Source organism: Lasioglossum baleicum, chromosome 16, assembly GCF_051020765.1.
Source record: "Lasioglossum baleicum chromosome 16, iyLasBale1, whole genome shotgun sequence".
Taxonomy (NCBI): Eukaryota; Metazoa; Arthropoda; class Insecta; order Hymenoptera; family Halictidae; genus Lasioglossum; species Lasioglossum baleicum.
In genome coordinates, this window is record NC_134944.1 from 3,439,009 (window position 1) to 3,453,493 (window position 14,485).

At 43.3% G+C, this 14,485-nt stretch overlaps 2 protein-coding genes across 5 annotated transcripts in view; both read left to right on the forward strand.

Annotated features, from left to right (window-relative positions):
• Positions 1-2,066: 2,066 nt before the first annotated feature.
• On the forward strand, positions 2,067-7,331 carry Droj2 (DnaJ heat shock protein family (Hsp40) member A4-like). Its single transcript, XM_076441423.1, has 5 exons — positions 2,067-2,230; positions 4,016-4,211; positions 4,278-4,575; positions 4,856-5,195; positions 5,723-7,331. The coding sequence occupies exons 2-5, from the start codon at positions 4,080-4,082 to the stop codon at positions 6,135-6,137; spliced, it is 1,185 nt and encodes a 394-aa protein (XP_076297538.1). The 5' UTR covers positions 2,067-2,230; positions 4,016-4,079; the 3' UTR covers positions 6,138-7,331.
• Positions 7,332-7,881: 550 nt separating this feature from the next.
• Positions 7,882-14,485, forward strand: part of LOC143217279 (uncharacterized) — a 301,556-nt gene continuing 294,952 nt past the window's right edge. Inside the window, exon 1 of one of the 4 annotated variants that reach the window (XM_076441343.1) lies at positions 7,882-11,384. In XM_076441343.1, the coding sequence (XP_076297458.1) occupies positions 9,784-11,384 (1,601 nt within the window). In that variant the 5' untranslated portion in view covers positions 7,882-9,783. The remainder of the gene's footprint in view (positions 11,385-14,485) is intronic. The other 3 variants (XM_076441344.1, XM_076441345.1, XM_076441346.1) reach the window with 3 other exon arrangements.

The window sequence follows — 14,485 nt, forward strand, 5'->3', positions numbered from 1 at the left end:
TGCAATATATAATATATTATATACACGTATCCAATAGATATACATCCCAGCCAACCAAAAATCTAAATTTGGTCGACCTCCTGTGCGCGCATATGCCGAGCTAGTGTCGACCGTAGGACCAGAGTTTGGACATGGGCATGAGGTCGGCATCAGGTCGGCACGAATCGGCCGAATGTGCCTTTGTGGCAGCACTGTCGCACTGATGTACCGCATGCCGAATATCGTTTTACAGGTGAAACAAACAATTCCAATGCCGCTTTTGCAAAATTCACATGTTTTTCTATAAGCGAGGGTGAAACTAATATCCTAATCGCGATATGGAGCAACAAAAAATGAGTATACACATTCGGAGCTAATATCCCGTACATTACTACCGGGCCGGTATATAAGAGAAATTGGCGAAACTCGGTCGCTTTAAAAGTTGAATATTCTTCTATTGGCCTCGGGCGTCTAGAAAAATCAGATGGACAGTACTTATCGAGTACTGCCATTCGCGCGGAGATGATAAAATCATTTTTATTTATCATCTTTAAAATATAAGTGTATTCAATTAGTTGAAATTGAACTGTAAAGAAAATTGTACGGCAATGCAAATTTTAGATTATGTCTCTTGCAATCGATGCAGACAATTTTTATTTCGCATAAAGATCCGCAGTCTAGGAAAAATAACAAATGTGAGAAATAAATAAAATTTGTATTTTTTTTTTCGCCAATTTCTCTTATATACCGGCCCGGTAGTAATGTACGGGATATTAGCTCCGAATGTGTATACTCATTTTTTGTTGCTCCATATCGCGATTAGGATATTAGTTTCACCCTCGCTTATAGAAAAACATGTGAATTTTGCAAAAGCGGCATTGGAATTGTTTGTTTCACCTGTAAAACGATATTCGGCATGCGGTACATCAGTGCGACAGTGCTGCCACAAAGGCACATTCGGCCGATTCGTGCCGACCTGATGCCGACCTCATGCCCATGTCCAAACCCTGGTCCTACGGTCGTCCAAAATTAAGCCAATCGGGACTTGAGCACCTCCGAGCGTAGATTGGACAATGATTTGCCGATCTGTGCCCTAGGCACGGCTTGCCCAAGGCACGCCTGGTTAGCTGGGATATTTATATATGTCGTATACAGTGTCGTATCGTAGTATGATTATACGCATCAGGTATATCATTTAGGATTTAGGATATATTATAGACAGTTGGCGCGCCGGGCATTTTCGCAGAGGAAAATGTCGCTTCGAATGACCTCAGGAACCTCCCATTTCCGGATTCTGCAGGAGTTTTGGGACACCCTGTATATATATACTTGGGCCATCAGTCCTGTAGGTCCATGGGGTATATATGGCCTAAGGGGTCTAAGCATGTAGACATCAATGATTAAATTTCTTGTAGAATTTCGACTTCCACAATTCGAGTACAATTGCGGACAATTCCTATTTTTTCAAATAGTGAATTATCTCTGGTAATGAAGGCAGCGAGTCTTCAGCCAACCAGAACAAAGAATATTCGTCCCTGATCTCCCTATCGTCGTGCTGTCTCGCGGAATGTGCGACGCTAGAGGGGTAAAACGATATTATCACATTATCAGTGGTAGTAGCCTTTATAGATTCGAAATAAATAAAAACCGTATTGAATTCTGTGGAATTTTATATTCTAGCATTTTTTGAACATTTGTTGAAGCCATAAATGTATAATACATAAATTAATTTGACTTTTATAATTAAAAGTAGTCCACTATTTGAGAGTATTGTGAGTACTATGATTTTTTGTAGACGTCAATAATTAAATTTCTTGTAGAATTTCGATTTCCACAATTCGATTAATGTGGACAATTTCTATTCTTTCAGAAGGCAGCGGTCGCCAGCCAACCAGAACAAACAAGATCCATCCCTAATCTCCCTATTGTCGCGCTGCGTTTCCCGGACCGCGGGACGCTAGAGGGATAAAACAATATTATCATCTGAGCGAAGGAGGAAGAACACGCCAAGTTCCGAGGAAGACCGTAATTATATTTAGCGCTGTTTGCAGCGTTCCGGCTATCTGATTGGTTCTCTGTCGACTAACGTCCATTACTCTCCTAGGAAGTTTCGAGAACGGGTACGGGACGGTAATATTGGTGAGAGTTCTATGCGTTCACAACAGTTCGTCAAATACTATTACGTGGAGCAAAACGAGCGTTTACAGCACGCGGATATTTCTCACGAGCGGTTTTCATTCTGCTAATACAGGTAAGGGGAAACCACCGTACAACCGTTTCAACGAATATATTTTAGAAAATATGCGCAGACGGAATAGAATTTTCGTCATTGAATTATGTGATCGATTCAGAAGGGGCTCATGAAATTTTCCCTGGGATAGGAATTCGCCGTAGCGTAAACGCAAGTCGGAACGACAAACGTTTCGAACGTTTCAAGATATATCGTGAAGTATTAACGCGATTTTAACGTGGCTTCGGCTGTTGTCGCATCCGAAGTGGACGTTTGAAGGTTGAATTATAGATCTATGTACGCTTTAGCATATTGAATATTACGAAATACGCGTCAATTAATTTTATCAGAGCGGCCAGAGCACTTGTGCTCACCCATGACTCGCACTTTAACGTTGAAAAATGGTGATTGTCCCAATTGCCTAACCCGTGTCAAGACGAAACGCGGTTCGATGTCGGAAATTTTCTGTCAATTACACTCTCGGAAATTCTTCCTATAAATCCACGTTAATTTTTACGGCGTACCGTTCAACACGGAACACGCACTTTTTACTCAGTAAAAAAAGAAATTACTTATATGCCAGCTCGCGGAATTTCTTTGCTCGATTTGCAACCGGTAGAAGAAGCCTTCTGGGACTTGTGTACAAGTATCGGTGTGTATGTACGTTAACAGAAGCCTCTAGAAAGTGTTTGATGCTCTTTGTTCACAACACGAACAGAGACGATGCGTTACATCGAAACACCACGTTTTCATTTCCTGTTCCGTATCAATTAGTAGCGTTTTCGTATTTTAAAATGATTCTCGTCGCCATTTTGAAACCGAAGACGCACATGGATAGAATTTGCTGGAGATTTCTCCGAACCTACCGTTAATACGCTTTGTACCTTCCTGTATTGATTATGGAATTTTCGTTTCGCTTAGATTCACTTTTCTCCTCCCGACAAATCACTAATTTCATTGTACACGCTCCGAAATCCATTGTATCGCGATTAAGATTAGAAATACACGAAGTTCAAGGTCATACCTTGTAATTCCATTTTTGAATCTCCTGTGTTTGCGCATTTAAATACTCGATCTATTCTGACGTTTCGCTGCGATACGAATGACAAATCAGTTTTTTCCCCCATCTTATCTGATTCGACAGTTATACTTACAAGAAGGATTATGCACTACAATATACATAATACAGATTTTGTTTAACCGTATTTGTAACACGCTCATTGTTTAATAACAATTCGTACGCGTACTATTGTTTTCGTAATGAATTCAGCAGATTTATATCTCGCTCACTTACTGATTTGTCTAATAGGCCAATTATATTTCAGCATTTTTTATTCATAAGGTGATTTGTCAGTTTTTGCACTGTTTATTATTACACGGATCTTTACGGATTTTTCGGTAAATTGTGTTTTATTCATATTTGTGTACACATTGCTATGTAATGTGTCTTTAACGTTGTATCAAACAGAAATTTGTCGTTAACCTTTAGTTACTCGCATGAGGTCAGAAACTGTTAACAGAGACCTGAATAATGTAAATAAATAATTAATTAGAACTACAATGGTGTCCAACAAGACCCTATGCGAGCAATTTCGCACAAATCGAGGTACACAATACATGGTTCAGCGCTTGCTATCGATTTAAATGTTGTTATTACCGCGTTCGACAACTTTAATCTAATCTTTATCTAATCTCGTTGATCTGAAAATGCAAATATATGTTTGTTAACTCTTTCCTGTTGAAGTTTGGGAATCTCTCGGCGCTTAAAATCCAAGTAATGTTTATATTGTATCTTCTTCTATCCAGCAGGGACAATCCAATCGTAACAGTAGCGGTCGGTCTCTTCTATAAGAAATAGATTATAGTAAAAATGGTGAAGGAAACAGTATTCTACGATGTGCTGGGCGTGAAGCCCGGATGTACTCGGGATGATCTGAAGAAGGCTTATAGGAAACTGGCTCTGAAATATCATCCTGACAAGAACCCCAATGAAGGAGAAAGAGTTAGTACTCTGCTTGGAATTCTTGCGATCAAGAAGTTCGTTTGGTAAATCTTCTTGTTTTTGTAGTTCAAGCAAATCTCACAAGCGTACGAAGTATTGTCAAACCCTGAGAAGAAGAAAATTTACGATCAGGGTGGAGAACAAGCTCTGAAAGAAGGTGGAGGAGGAAGCAGCATGTTCTCTTCGCCCATGGACATCTTCGATATGTTCTTCGGGGGTAGTTTCACTGGAAGACCTGCTCGAAGAAGAGAGCGCAAAGGACAAGATGTTATACATCAGCTGTCAGTTTCACTGGAGGAACTGTACAAGGGCACTGTTCGCAAATTGGCATTGCAAAAGAACGTTATTTGCGATAAGTGTGAAGGTAGATATTGATTAGTAGACTGTGGATCTTTATGCAGAATAAAAATTGTCTGCATCAATTGCAACGGATAGAAACTAAATTGAACGTCATCTCTTCTCTTAATGATTTTAACAGAGATGAAATCATATATCGACATCTTCAATTTAAAAAATTTTCCACCAATTCTGAATTTTGTCTACTTAATTTTCCTGTAATTGCATAAAGATCCGCAGTCTATCGATTAGCAATTGCCAAGTATAAAATATCCATCGGAACAACAAATAATCATTGTTTCATTTAGGCATCGGTGGTAAGAAGGGTTCTGTTGAGCAGTGCTCAACATGCCACGGATCTGGCATGCAAGTTACAATACAACAGCTAGGACCGGGAATGCTGCAGCACCTGCAGACTGTCTGCTCAGACTGCAAAGGACAAGGAGAACGCATAAATCCACGAGATCGTTGTAAACAATGTGGTGGTAGGAAGACAATTAGAGATAGGAAAATTTTGGAAGTTCATGTTGATCCGGGAATGGTGGATGGACAAAACATCATATTCAGCGGAGAGGGGGATCAGGAACCAGATTACGAGCCAGGTGATATTGTCATTCTTCTCGAGGAGAAGAAACACGATGTTTTCAAGTTAGTATTTTACCGATTATTATGGTTCGAAAATGGTACCGGACGAGTCATCCGATTTGGCGACTTAAAATTTTTACTTTCTTTGCATTATGCTCACGATAATCGACTTTTATGGGTTTTTGAGCGTGTAAGCTCGTTTACAGGATCGCAAGGGTGCGGGATTCGCCTTCTCGTTTCTCGATAATGCAAAGATGGGGTTTTCCGTAGTCAAAACGGCCCAGATAACTCAAAAGTCCTATTTTTCCCATTTTTACGTTTACGAGGCGGAATTTGCATTATTCGGTAGCTTTATGTTTCCGAATAATGTAAATTACAAATAGGACTAGATAGATCGATTAAAAATAGGACGTTTTAGTCCACCCTGGAAACCACCCTTGCAATTCTGGAAACGAGACTATGCCCTGAAGAAAGGGTCAACAAGGGAAAAAGTACGGCTAGCCATTTTGGAAAACTGAACACATTGGATGACTCGACCTGCGGTTCGGAAATAACGCGACGACACGTATTTATTAATCTATTGTTTTTAGGCGTTCACGTAACGATCTAATCATGAGGATGCAGCTAGAACTTGTAGAAGCCCTATGTGGATTCCAAAAAGTGATTCGCACTTTGGACGGAAGAGATTTAGTAGTGACATCACTTCCTGGGACCGTGACGAAGCACGGAGACTTGAAATGTATTCTGAACGAAGGGATGCCGGTTTACAAAGATCCTTTCACACATGGCAGACTTGTAATCCAATTAGTAGTTAATTTCCCAAAAACCATTGATATTGATGATATTCCAATGCTTGAACGATGTTTACCCATGAGGGAAGAAGTTATCATTCCAGAAGGCGCGGAAGAATGTATACTTCAGGACTTAGATCCAGAACGGGAACAACGACAGGCGTACGAAGAAGACGAAGGAGGTGCTCCTCGAGTCCAATGTGCCACACATTAATTTGATTACATCAATGTCACAATAAATATGGTCATTCTTTCATTTTAAACTTTTGTCCCATTCGCTCGATTCTGAATCGCATCTATTAAACAGAGGAATGAAAAAATGCGGACACAATAGAGAAACAAAAAAAAAATAACACAAAGTTCTTCGAGACGAATGTGAAGAGAACTTGAGAGGAAAAAAATGTCTAGATATATGCACGACTATGAAAAAAAATAACAGAAAAAAACCGTAAGGAATCACCAACGATTCTTATGCAAAGATCATACTTAACACTCGATTGTATAGAGAATACCGTTGACACACTATTGACTATACATTTATCATCGCGCGCCTGAATTTCAACTATAAATTTTGGTGAGAATTAGTGAACTGATTATGATTAGTTACTCGCTTGCTGTAGAAAAAGTATTACGACAAAGAAAAAAAAAAGAAAATATGTACTTATCATTAAACAGAGTGATAAGAAAAGATGAACTTATTCAACGTCTAACGTAACATTGTTGTAACGTTGGTAGTAAATACAAACATAATCACTTGTATCATGCAATAATGTTGAACATTCAAATTTCTTTCTGCGCCTTTACGAGCATACCGAATGCTAGAAATAAAGTTAGACCGTCGAACGATACTACTTGATTTCTCTGTCTATATTTGTAATTCCCTAAGATTCTTTGAACGATTAACAATTGACTACACGAGCTTGTTGAATTCAACTCAATGTCTAATATTTAATATTATAGCGAACACGATTACCAATTAAAATAGAAGTCTGTTGGTGGATGTACAACTCTGATGAAAAAAAAAAAACGAAAGAAAAGCCGAAGATGTAGCAAAGTGTTTTCGTAGTTTGATTACAGATCTCTAAATTGCTTTTATTTTAATGGTACAATATTCCATTATATGTAGTCTAATGTTTTTAAGAAGCTATGCTAGCGTACGACGATATTGACGAAAAATTATTTTAAAATTTGTTCATCAATAATACAATATAAGGGAAAGAAAAAAACAAAAAAGAAAAATGTGGTTCCTGTATGTATGTGAGTGGACTGTTGTGCGTATTCAGAAACTATTAATTTATTGAAACAAACCATTCCAGGACTCGTTTGCATTCACGATCTTGGAATCGAAAGTAAACAGATTATAATTAATTTTTGGAATCAACTATAATATACAATAAATAATCAAGAGGCTGCTTTGTATATCTTTTTCGAAAGAGACCGCGTCGTCGTTTCCCCATCTATTCATTTGTAACGAAGAAACTATAGTAATGCGCATGTGTGCGCATGAACTGCCCATATTTCAATGATCATCATCAGTCTCTGTTATGTATTCAATTAAAAAATACGTCTTCGATACATTCGCATAATTGACTGTACACAAGGTCGCGTACTCGTCTGCAGTTACTATAGCAAATTTACATAGCAATGTATTGTAATCTTATTTATTATAGAGAAATCGGTGATCAGTTAGTACTTTTTTGCGTCGTCAAATAAATTGAACAAAGTATAACGTCAAGATTCAAGAACGTTTATTCCCTCGACCCTTTAGTTTTCAAGTCGAATTTCACTTGAATAAATTGAAAAGTAAGGGAAAGTGGTGGGGGGTGGGAGGGAGGAGGAAAGGTTTTATTCAAAGAGGTATATGTACAATAAACTTGAACTAAATACGCACACACATTCATGATGATAGTCATTCATGAGGGGTAACAATGTTAATGTGCCTTCGAGTTACGTGGTACAGCCTAACGATGGCGATATAATCGCGGGCCGGGGTCGATGTTTTTGTAATGTGCGTGTAGAGAAGTGCCCGAAAGCCAGCAGAGTCGAGATGCCGCAAAGGTTTCTGGGTATGCGGAGGGAGCCATATTTTTCCAATATCAGTTATGCGAAAACAGCGTACGCATAGGATCCGCAGTATGGAATTTCGTACGTTGGTGATTGTTCTGTCGGTGTTGCGCAAGAGGAATTGATATATAGTGAAGCAGACGACAGTCGGCGGAACGTTGTAGAGCAAGACGATTGGTGCTTGGCTAGAAAATAATAAGCGTGGATTTACACGTTGATCGACGGGGAGCGAGAGGTTCGGTGAAAACGACGAGCGCGGGCCGCGCAGGTGTTCGGAGTTTGAGAAGAGGGTTAGTTAACTTAACCCGAGAGAGTTCGTAACCGCGACTGGTGGTAGTGGTGGTAGTACTAGTGGTGGTGGAGGCAGTGGTGGTGGTGGTGGTGCTACTGCTGCTGTGACGATGACACAGCGTCATAACACGACGTACGTCCGTCCGTGCGATTTAACGCGAATTGTTATGGCAGTATAAAGTGAGTTGTTTCGTTCATTTTTTTTTCGTTCTACCGCGGAGGAAGTGCGTTCGCGCCATTACCGATCGAACCGAGAGTCGTGTTCTCGGTCACGATTAAAACCCGTGCGCGGTGTAACGAGAAGCTCAGATGGCTTTCTTCTTATAGTGTGTGAAACAGCGGCGTTATATTTTTTCCAGTGACAGTGGCACACGATGATGACATAATTTCAGTTTTTTCTTTTCATTCATCGTCGAATTAGTGAGTGCGTACATGTGAAACGGAATAAAATCTCGGGAACTGGTCGACCGTGGCAATGACACGACCTCGACGCGTGGACTTTTCTTGAGAATACATCCTTCCTCGATTATTCAAATCTCTTCTTCTTCTTCTTCTTTAATGAAAACCTTGTCGTCGATATAACGACGATGTTTACAACGGAGCAGGTCTCTTCGCGACGGATTTCTCGGCGTAGCGTGCACGCATTACGAATAACAGCGTGCCGAGACACAGTCTAGGTTAGTTTCGGTGCTTAGCCCCGTTCTGTTGTTTCGAGCCAGACAAATGGGCGAGCAGTCTTACTGAAAAATCGTAATTCCCAGCGGAGTATGAAAATCGCTGCTCCGACCTTGTGTTTTCCACGTCTAAAGATAAAAGATCAATTTTCTCTATACATATTCTAGAAAAACCGGTTGGAGGAATAAAATCAAGAATCCCCTGGTTAGAGGAGAAAGGGGAACCGTGTTATTTTCCTACAATTTCCCACATTTTTCGGCGTTCCTATCGGCCGTCTAAGATGGGCCGTTGACTTCGAACAGCGACTTGGCAGAGACAGAAGCTAAAATTTCTCTGTATCGTGGGAGACGTGTAAAATCAAGAATCCCGGTTAGAGGAAGGGAACCGTGCTATTTTCCTACAATTTTCCACAATTTCCTACGTATCGGCCGTGTCTAACAATGGGCCGTTGACCGGCGAGCAGCGACTTGGCAGAGCGATCGGAGAACATCCGTCGGTGGTGGTTGGCGGGTTTGTTTCCACGAGACGGCGGTAGAGAAGCGATCAGAGTAGTATCAATCCGTTTGGCATGCCGGACGCGGTGGAGGCGAGGATGTCGAGCGGCGAGACCACCTTGGACAGCTGCGAGATTGCAAGTTTCGGTGAGAGAACGTGGCCAGGTCGGAGGACCGTGAGAACGTAGTTTCGGTATCGTTGGTGTGGAAGGGACGATCATCTGGTTGTTTGGAGGATGCGGCAGAACCTCGAGGTAGCTCGATGTAGGCGTGCTAGCAGCAGGGTTCCAGTGATGTCGGTGTCGGGGTTACCTGCAGCGCTGCTGGACCTGGACCATGGCCGGCAAGCCTGAGCAGCCGTCCACACACCCTGCTCCCCCAAGTCACAGTCATCATCATCAGCATCATCAGCAGCAGCAGCAGCAGCAGCAGCAGCAGTCGACGCATCATCAGCAGACGCAACAACAACAACAACAACATCATCATCATCATCATCATCATCAGCCGTCGCATCATCACCAGCCGCATCAGCATCAACAAACGCCGCAACAGGATCAAACAGATCAACAACAGCAACGTTTGCAGGCGGCGACGCATGGGATTCAACAGAACAGCGTTCTAGTATACGTCTCGGGGGAGAATTTCGCGTACGCGACGGCGGTCGGTCAGAATGCTACCGCAGTCGGCTATCAGTCTCCGCAGCAGGCGACGTACACCGGTATTCTGCCGCCGCAGGTGGCGACGGCGGAGGCGACGTTTCCCGCCAAAACCGCCATATACTGTAACGATAACGCCGCCGTCGCCGCCGCCAACAACTGTTGTCGATTGAAGTCGCTCGAGTACGTCACCGATGGGAACACTGGTAGATCCATGCGTACCCTATCGGCGGGTAACGTAGAAGACGAGGAGGATTACGGGACGATTGTCTCGAGCAACGGTTTGTTGTATAGACAGGCGAGTTTCGTACAAGCTGTAACCAGCACGGCTGCTAGCACGACGATGACGTGTGTGGTGTCGGCGTGCGATAACAAGAACGCGGTTGTCAGCCGTGCTGGTGCTGGTGGTAGTGCTGCTGGAGGACAACTGGAAAACGATGGCGTCGTCGGGAACGAGGATAACCTTGGGGAACAACCGATCGGCAGGGTGAACGGCGCGGAGATGATACCGAACAAGCTGTTCCCGTCGAGATCTATGCACGCCGCGGAGATCTATCCGGGAAGATTGCAACCGGAAGGTTACAACGGTAGGATCGCGCAGGGGAGTAGTCTCGGGGAGGGTTGCGTCGGGCTTCTGAGCGACGACGCGTGTGTTGCGTACGTCCGACAAGGAAACGAACCGACGCAAACGTCCACGAGCGTGTTCCAAGCCGACAGTGTCGAGCAACGAGTAGTCGATATGGATGAGAAGAGCCGGCAGCAGGACGTATTCCAAAATCAGGCTACCGGCTCGTCCATGTCCTCTTCGTTATCAACTTCTTCGTCGTCGTCGTCGTCGTCGTCTAATGTGTCGGGTATCGGTGTCAGTGGTACCGGTAGTAATAGTGGTGTTGTTGTTGTTGTTGGTAATGGTAATGGTGGTGGTGGTAGTAGTGCGGTTAGCTGCGACTCTGTCCGTTCCGATACCGGCGAGTCGTCGACCTACAGCAGCTTGAGCAGCCCCGAAAGTCAAAGTCAATCGGCTCATGATGGTTTAGCGACCGGCGCAACGGTCAACGGCGGCGGCGGCCCGTGCGCGCAGCAGGCTGCGCGACAGGCCTCCTTGTCCTGTATCAACAACTCTAACAATAATGACAATGCCGGCCAACAAAATGTAGTGCTTACGATGAACGGTAGTGCGATGGTTATGCAGCAGCAACACCATCACCACCATCAACAAGCGATTACAGTGCCACGTGGATGGAAAAGGATATGCACCAACGGCGTCATCATTTACATCAGGTGACCGTTTGCTCATTCTTCTAACTCTAACTGCATGCTTTTCATTTCGGTCTGGCACAGGACCGGTTCACTATGTATTTCAATACCGAGTACATACATATGTAACACGTTGTCGTTCTTATAGAATAATTATTTCAGAAATAAATGTTCGAAATAATGGGTTCATCTTTGAGAAACTACGTCTTTTTTATTCGTCTGACACAGGACTCGTTGACTAGGTACTTCAGCACCGAGTAAATACACATTGTAATTCTTATAGAATAATTATGTTAGGAGTAAATGTTTTGCGTCAGTACGCAGCGTTATCTAAGAAGGCAACGTGCTCTGGCAATATGTAATCACAAGGAAAAATTGCGCGGACATACGCTAACAATGCAAATTGGTTGAGCAATGAAATATTTTACGGAAGAAGAATTTTTAAAAGAGCTCGCGACTCGGAAAGTCCTGTTTGGAAACCCTGCGTAACATTAATGGATTTGTCTGGACAAATACTTCTTACAATTAGCTCATTAGAATTTAAATACACACCATTTTAAACATTTGTAGAATTCCCTGAATACACTGTCGGACAAATTTAAAAAAATCGATCTTTTTCTAATAATCTATATGTATATGTAATTGCCAATTTCTCTGTCCTTTGTGACGGTAAACAAATCTCGCAACACAGAAAGCGTAGAAAGTTGAAATTTGGCACACAGGTGGCCGTTAGCCCAACGGGGTGCACGAATAGAATTTTATCCCCGAAGTCCTTCAGGATTAATTGCTAAAATTAAATTAGGATTTCCTCTGCCAACGTAGAAAGCTGAAATTTGGAACACAGGTAGCCGTTAGTCCAAAGGGGTGTACGAACATGTTTTTACCCCGGAAGTCCTCCAGGATTAATTGGTAAAAATAAATTAGTGGCGTACCTCGATAAATAAGCCAGCCGTTGAGTGCTCACCGGGAATTATGCTAGTGGCCTTAACATTCAAGCGGCGCGGCGCCGCGGTAGCACGTGGAAAATCGATTTGACCGTGTACTTTTGCTAACGCGTTATTGGGGATCGACGTGTTCGCGTGGTTTATCTTGATGGTTTGCGGGATAGCAGTCATCGATCCGCAGTTAAACGCTCCGCCGCTGGAACTTTAATTTCGCTAATGGAATTAAACTGCGTTCAGTCGAGGCAAATAAGATTAGCCAGGGTGGAGAAAAGGGGATGGGGGTGCTAGGTAAATTAGGGTAAAGACTCTCGGGGACACACAACAGAGCGAGAGATTCTACCACGTGGACGGTGGAAACATTTTTTTCGAAACGGTTACGACTGGTCGGCCCTGATAATAAAACCCAGGGGCGTAACAAACGTGAGAGGGTTTTCGTTGCCCAAGCACCAGACTGTCGGACCGATTCCCGGAGATCTTAAAAAGGTTCTCTGTCCCCCCTTTTGCGTCCTTTGTCGTTTTTCCCGGTTGTGTTCGGCTAAAAAAACACGAGAATTTTCTAGCCGCCCATGTTGAAAGCTCGTCCACCACGTGGCGAACGTAGGGCGGACGACTAACCCCTCATTGTAGTTTTATAGCTCTTTTCAAAGTCCCTTTCGAGGGTCACTTTCGACTTTTCTACGGCGCCGTTTTTACGGCTGTCTTCGCCGAGATGCCACACGTTCTCTGCCTTCTACTCTGCAGGTATGTATGTACTCTCATCTTCCGAACGGGGCCATTTGTCTTCGCGGCGCGGCTGCCGTAGAAATCGGAATCGATCGGATTCTACGGCGCGATCGATGCATGTTTTATGGAGATCCTCTCTGCAAAGAGTTCGATAATTGCCGTTTGGGCGAGGCGGTCTTGTTATAAGACTCGAGCTTGTTTTTCGCTGGATAAATCACTCCAAAGTTACTCTATAAAGTTCAGAAATTTTTCAGGGAAATATGTGACCGGTTTCGTGTTCTCCCTTTTCTGCCCATGACTGTAGAATCCAAACCGAATTTTCTGTAGCAGCTGGCACAGCGAGTCGCATTCTCTATCTCGTCGACCGTAGGAAGTAAATTTCTGGAGGAGCTGGCAGGCTCAAAGGGCAACGCCTCGTGGCGTAATCGTGCCTGGCCAGAAGAGGTCTGACCTGGTCTGTCCCAAACCTCGTTAAAACGATCCCTTCTGGCCTGGCAAGAATCACGGCTTAAATGACGTTTAAAGGGCCTCGACAAACAATGCTGCTCTGCCAGCCAGCACCGACTGACCGCGTACCCTCCTCGTGGTCCATCGCCTTTCCTTTTTCAAATCCACCGGGGGCGCATGCTGGTCATTCGCTATGCTTCTTTCTCTCCATGAATCCTGATCTCTATCACCGATCCTCGGATTCTGTTTGACTTCTACGTAAAAGAGGAGCGGCAGACTCAAAGAAATGCCGCTGGAAATTAGTCATGCGATAAAAAAATTCTCGAATTTAATTATTTTCGTTGTACCTTTTAAAACGTATGATCAACGAATTGCTGAGACTTTTCCGATTGAAACGAGTCCAAACACAGCCTAGATCGGACCATTTTTAGACGTATTGTAAATAACAAAATGGAGGATTGTTACACCCGAAGTTTATAAAAGTGGACCGATATACGTCGTGTTTGGACTCGTTTTAACCGGCAGAATTTCGGCAATCCATTGGCGCTATGTTTCAAATGATCAGACATATCCGAGCCCGAAACTTTGTAAATTTATGCAAGCTATTAGAAACAACAAACAAGAGAAGAGAGAAAATATCGTAGGACATAACCCAGACCATGTGGCGTGGAAAAAGTGACGGTGTTACATAAGTCAGGGGCAACGGAAACTGCGATACCGTGGACAAATAGTTTTTGTCGTGCCGGAGATAAATCCGTGATATATCTCGGCCAGGCCGTGGGCTAGGATTCCTTCAAAGATTCTCAAGGTTCGACATCCTCTGTCCGAGAGCACGTATGGGGGGACAGATTCTTACATCGGCTCGCGTACAGGAAGCGCTGGTATGGGGTGGAACGAACGGGGGTGGGGGGCATATACGGAGGGAAAAGGAATTTCGTTGAACCGCGCTGTTCGTGCGATCATTGATTTACGATGGTACGTCGTAAATACCATCGGTGATGTACGACCCTG

Coding starts and splice junctions, on each gene's coding strand:
- Droj2 (XM_076441423.1), top strand. CDS start 4,080: ATGGTGAAGGAAACAGTATTCTACGATGTGCTGGGCGTGAAGCCCGGA. Junction 4,212..4,277: donor ACCCCAATGAAGGAGAAAGA/GTTAGTACTCTG, acceptor TTGTTTTTGTAG/TTCAAGCAAATCTCACAAGC. Junction 5,196..5,722: donor AAGAAACACGATGTTTTCAA/GTTAGTATTTTA, acceptor TATTGTTTTTAG/GCGTTCACGTAACGATCTAA.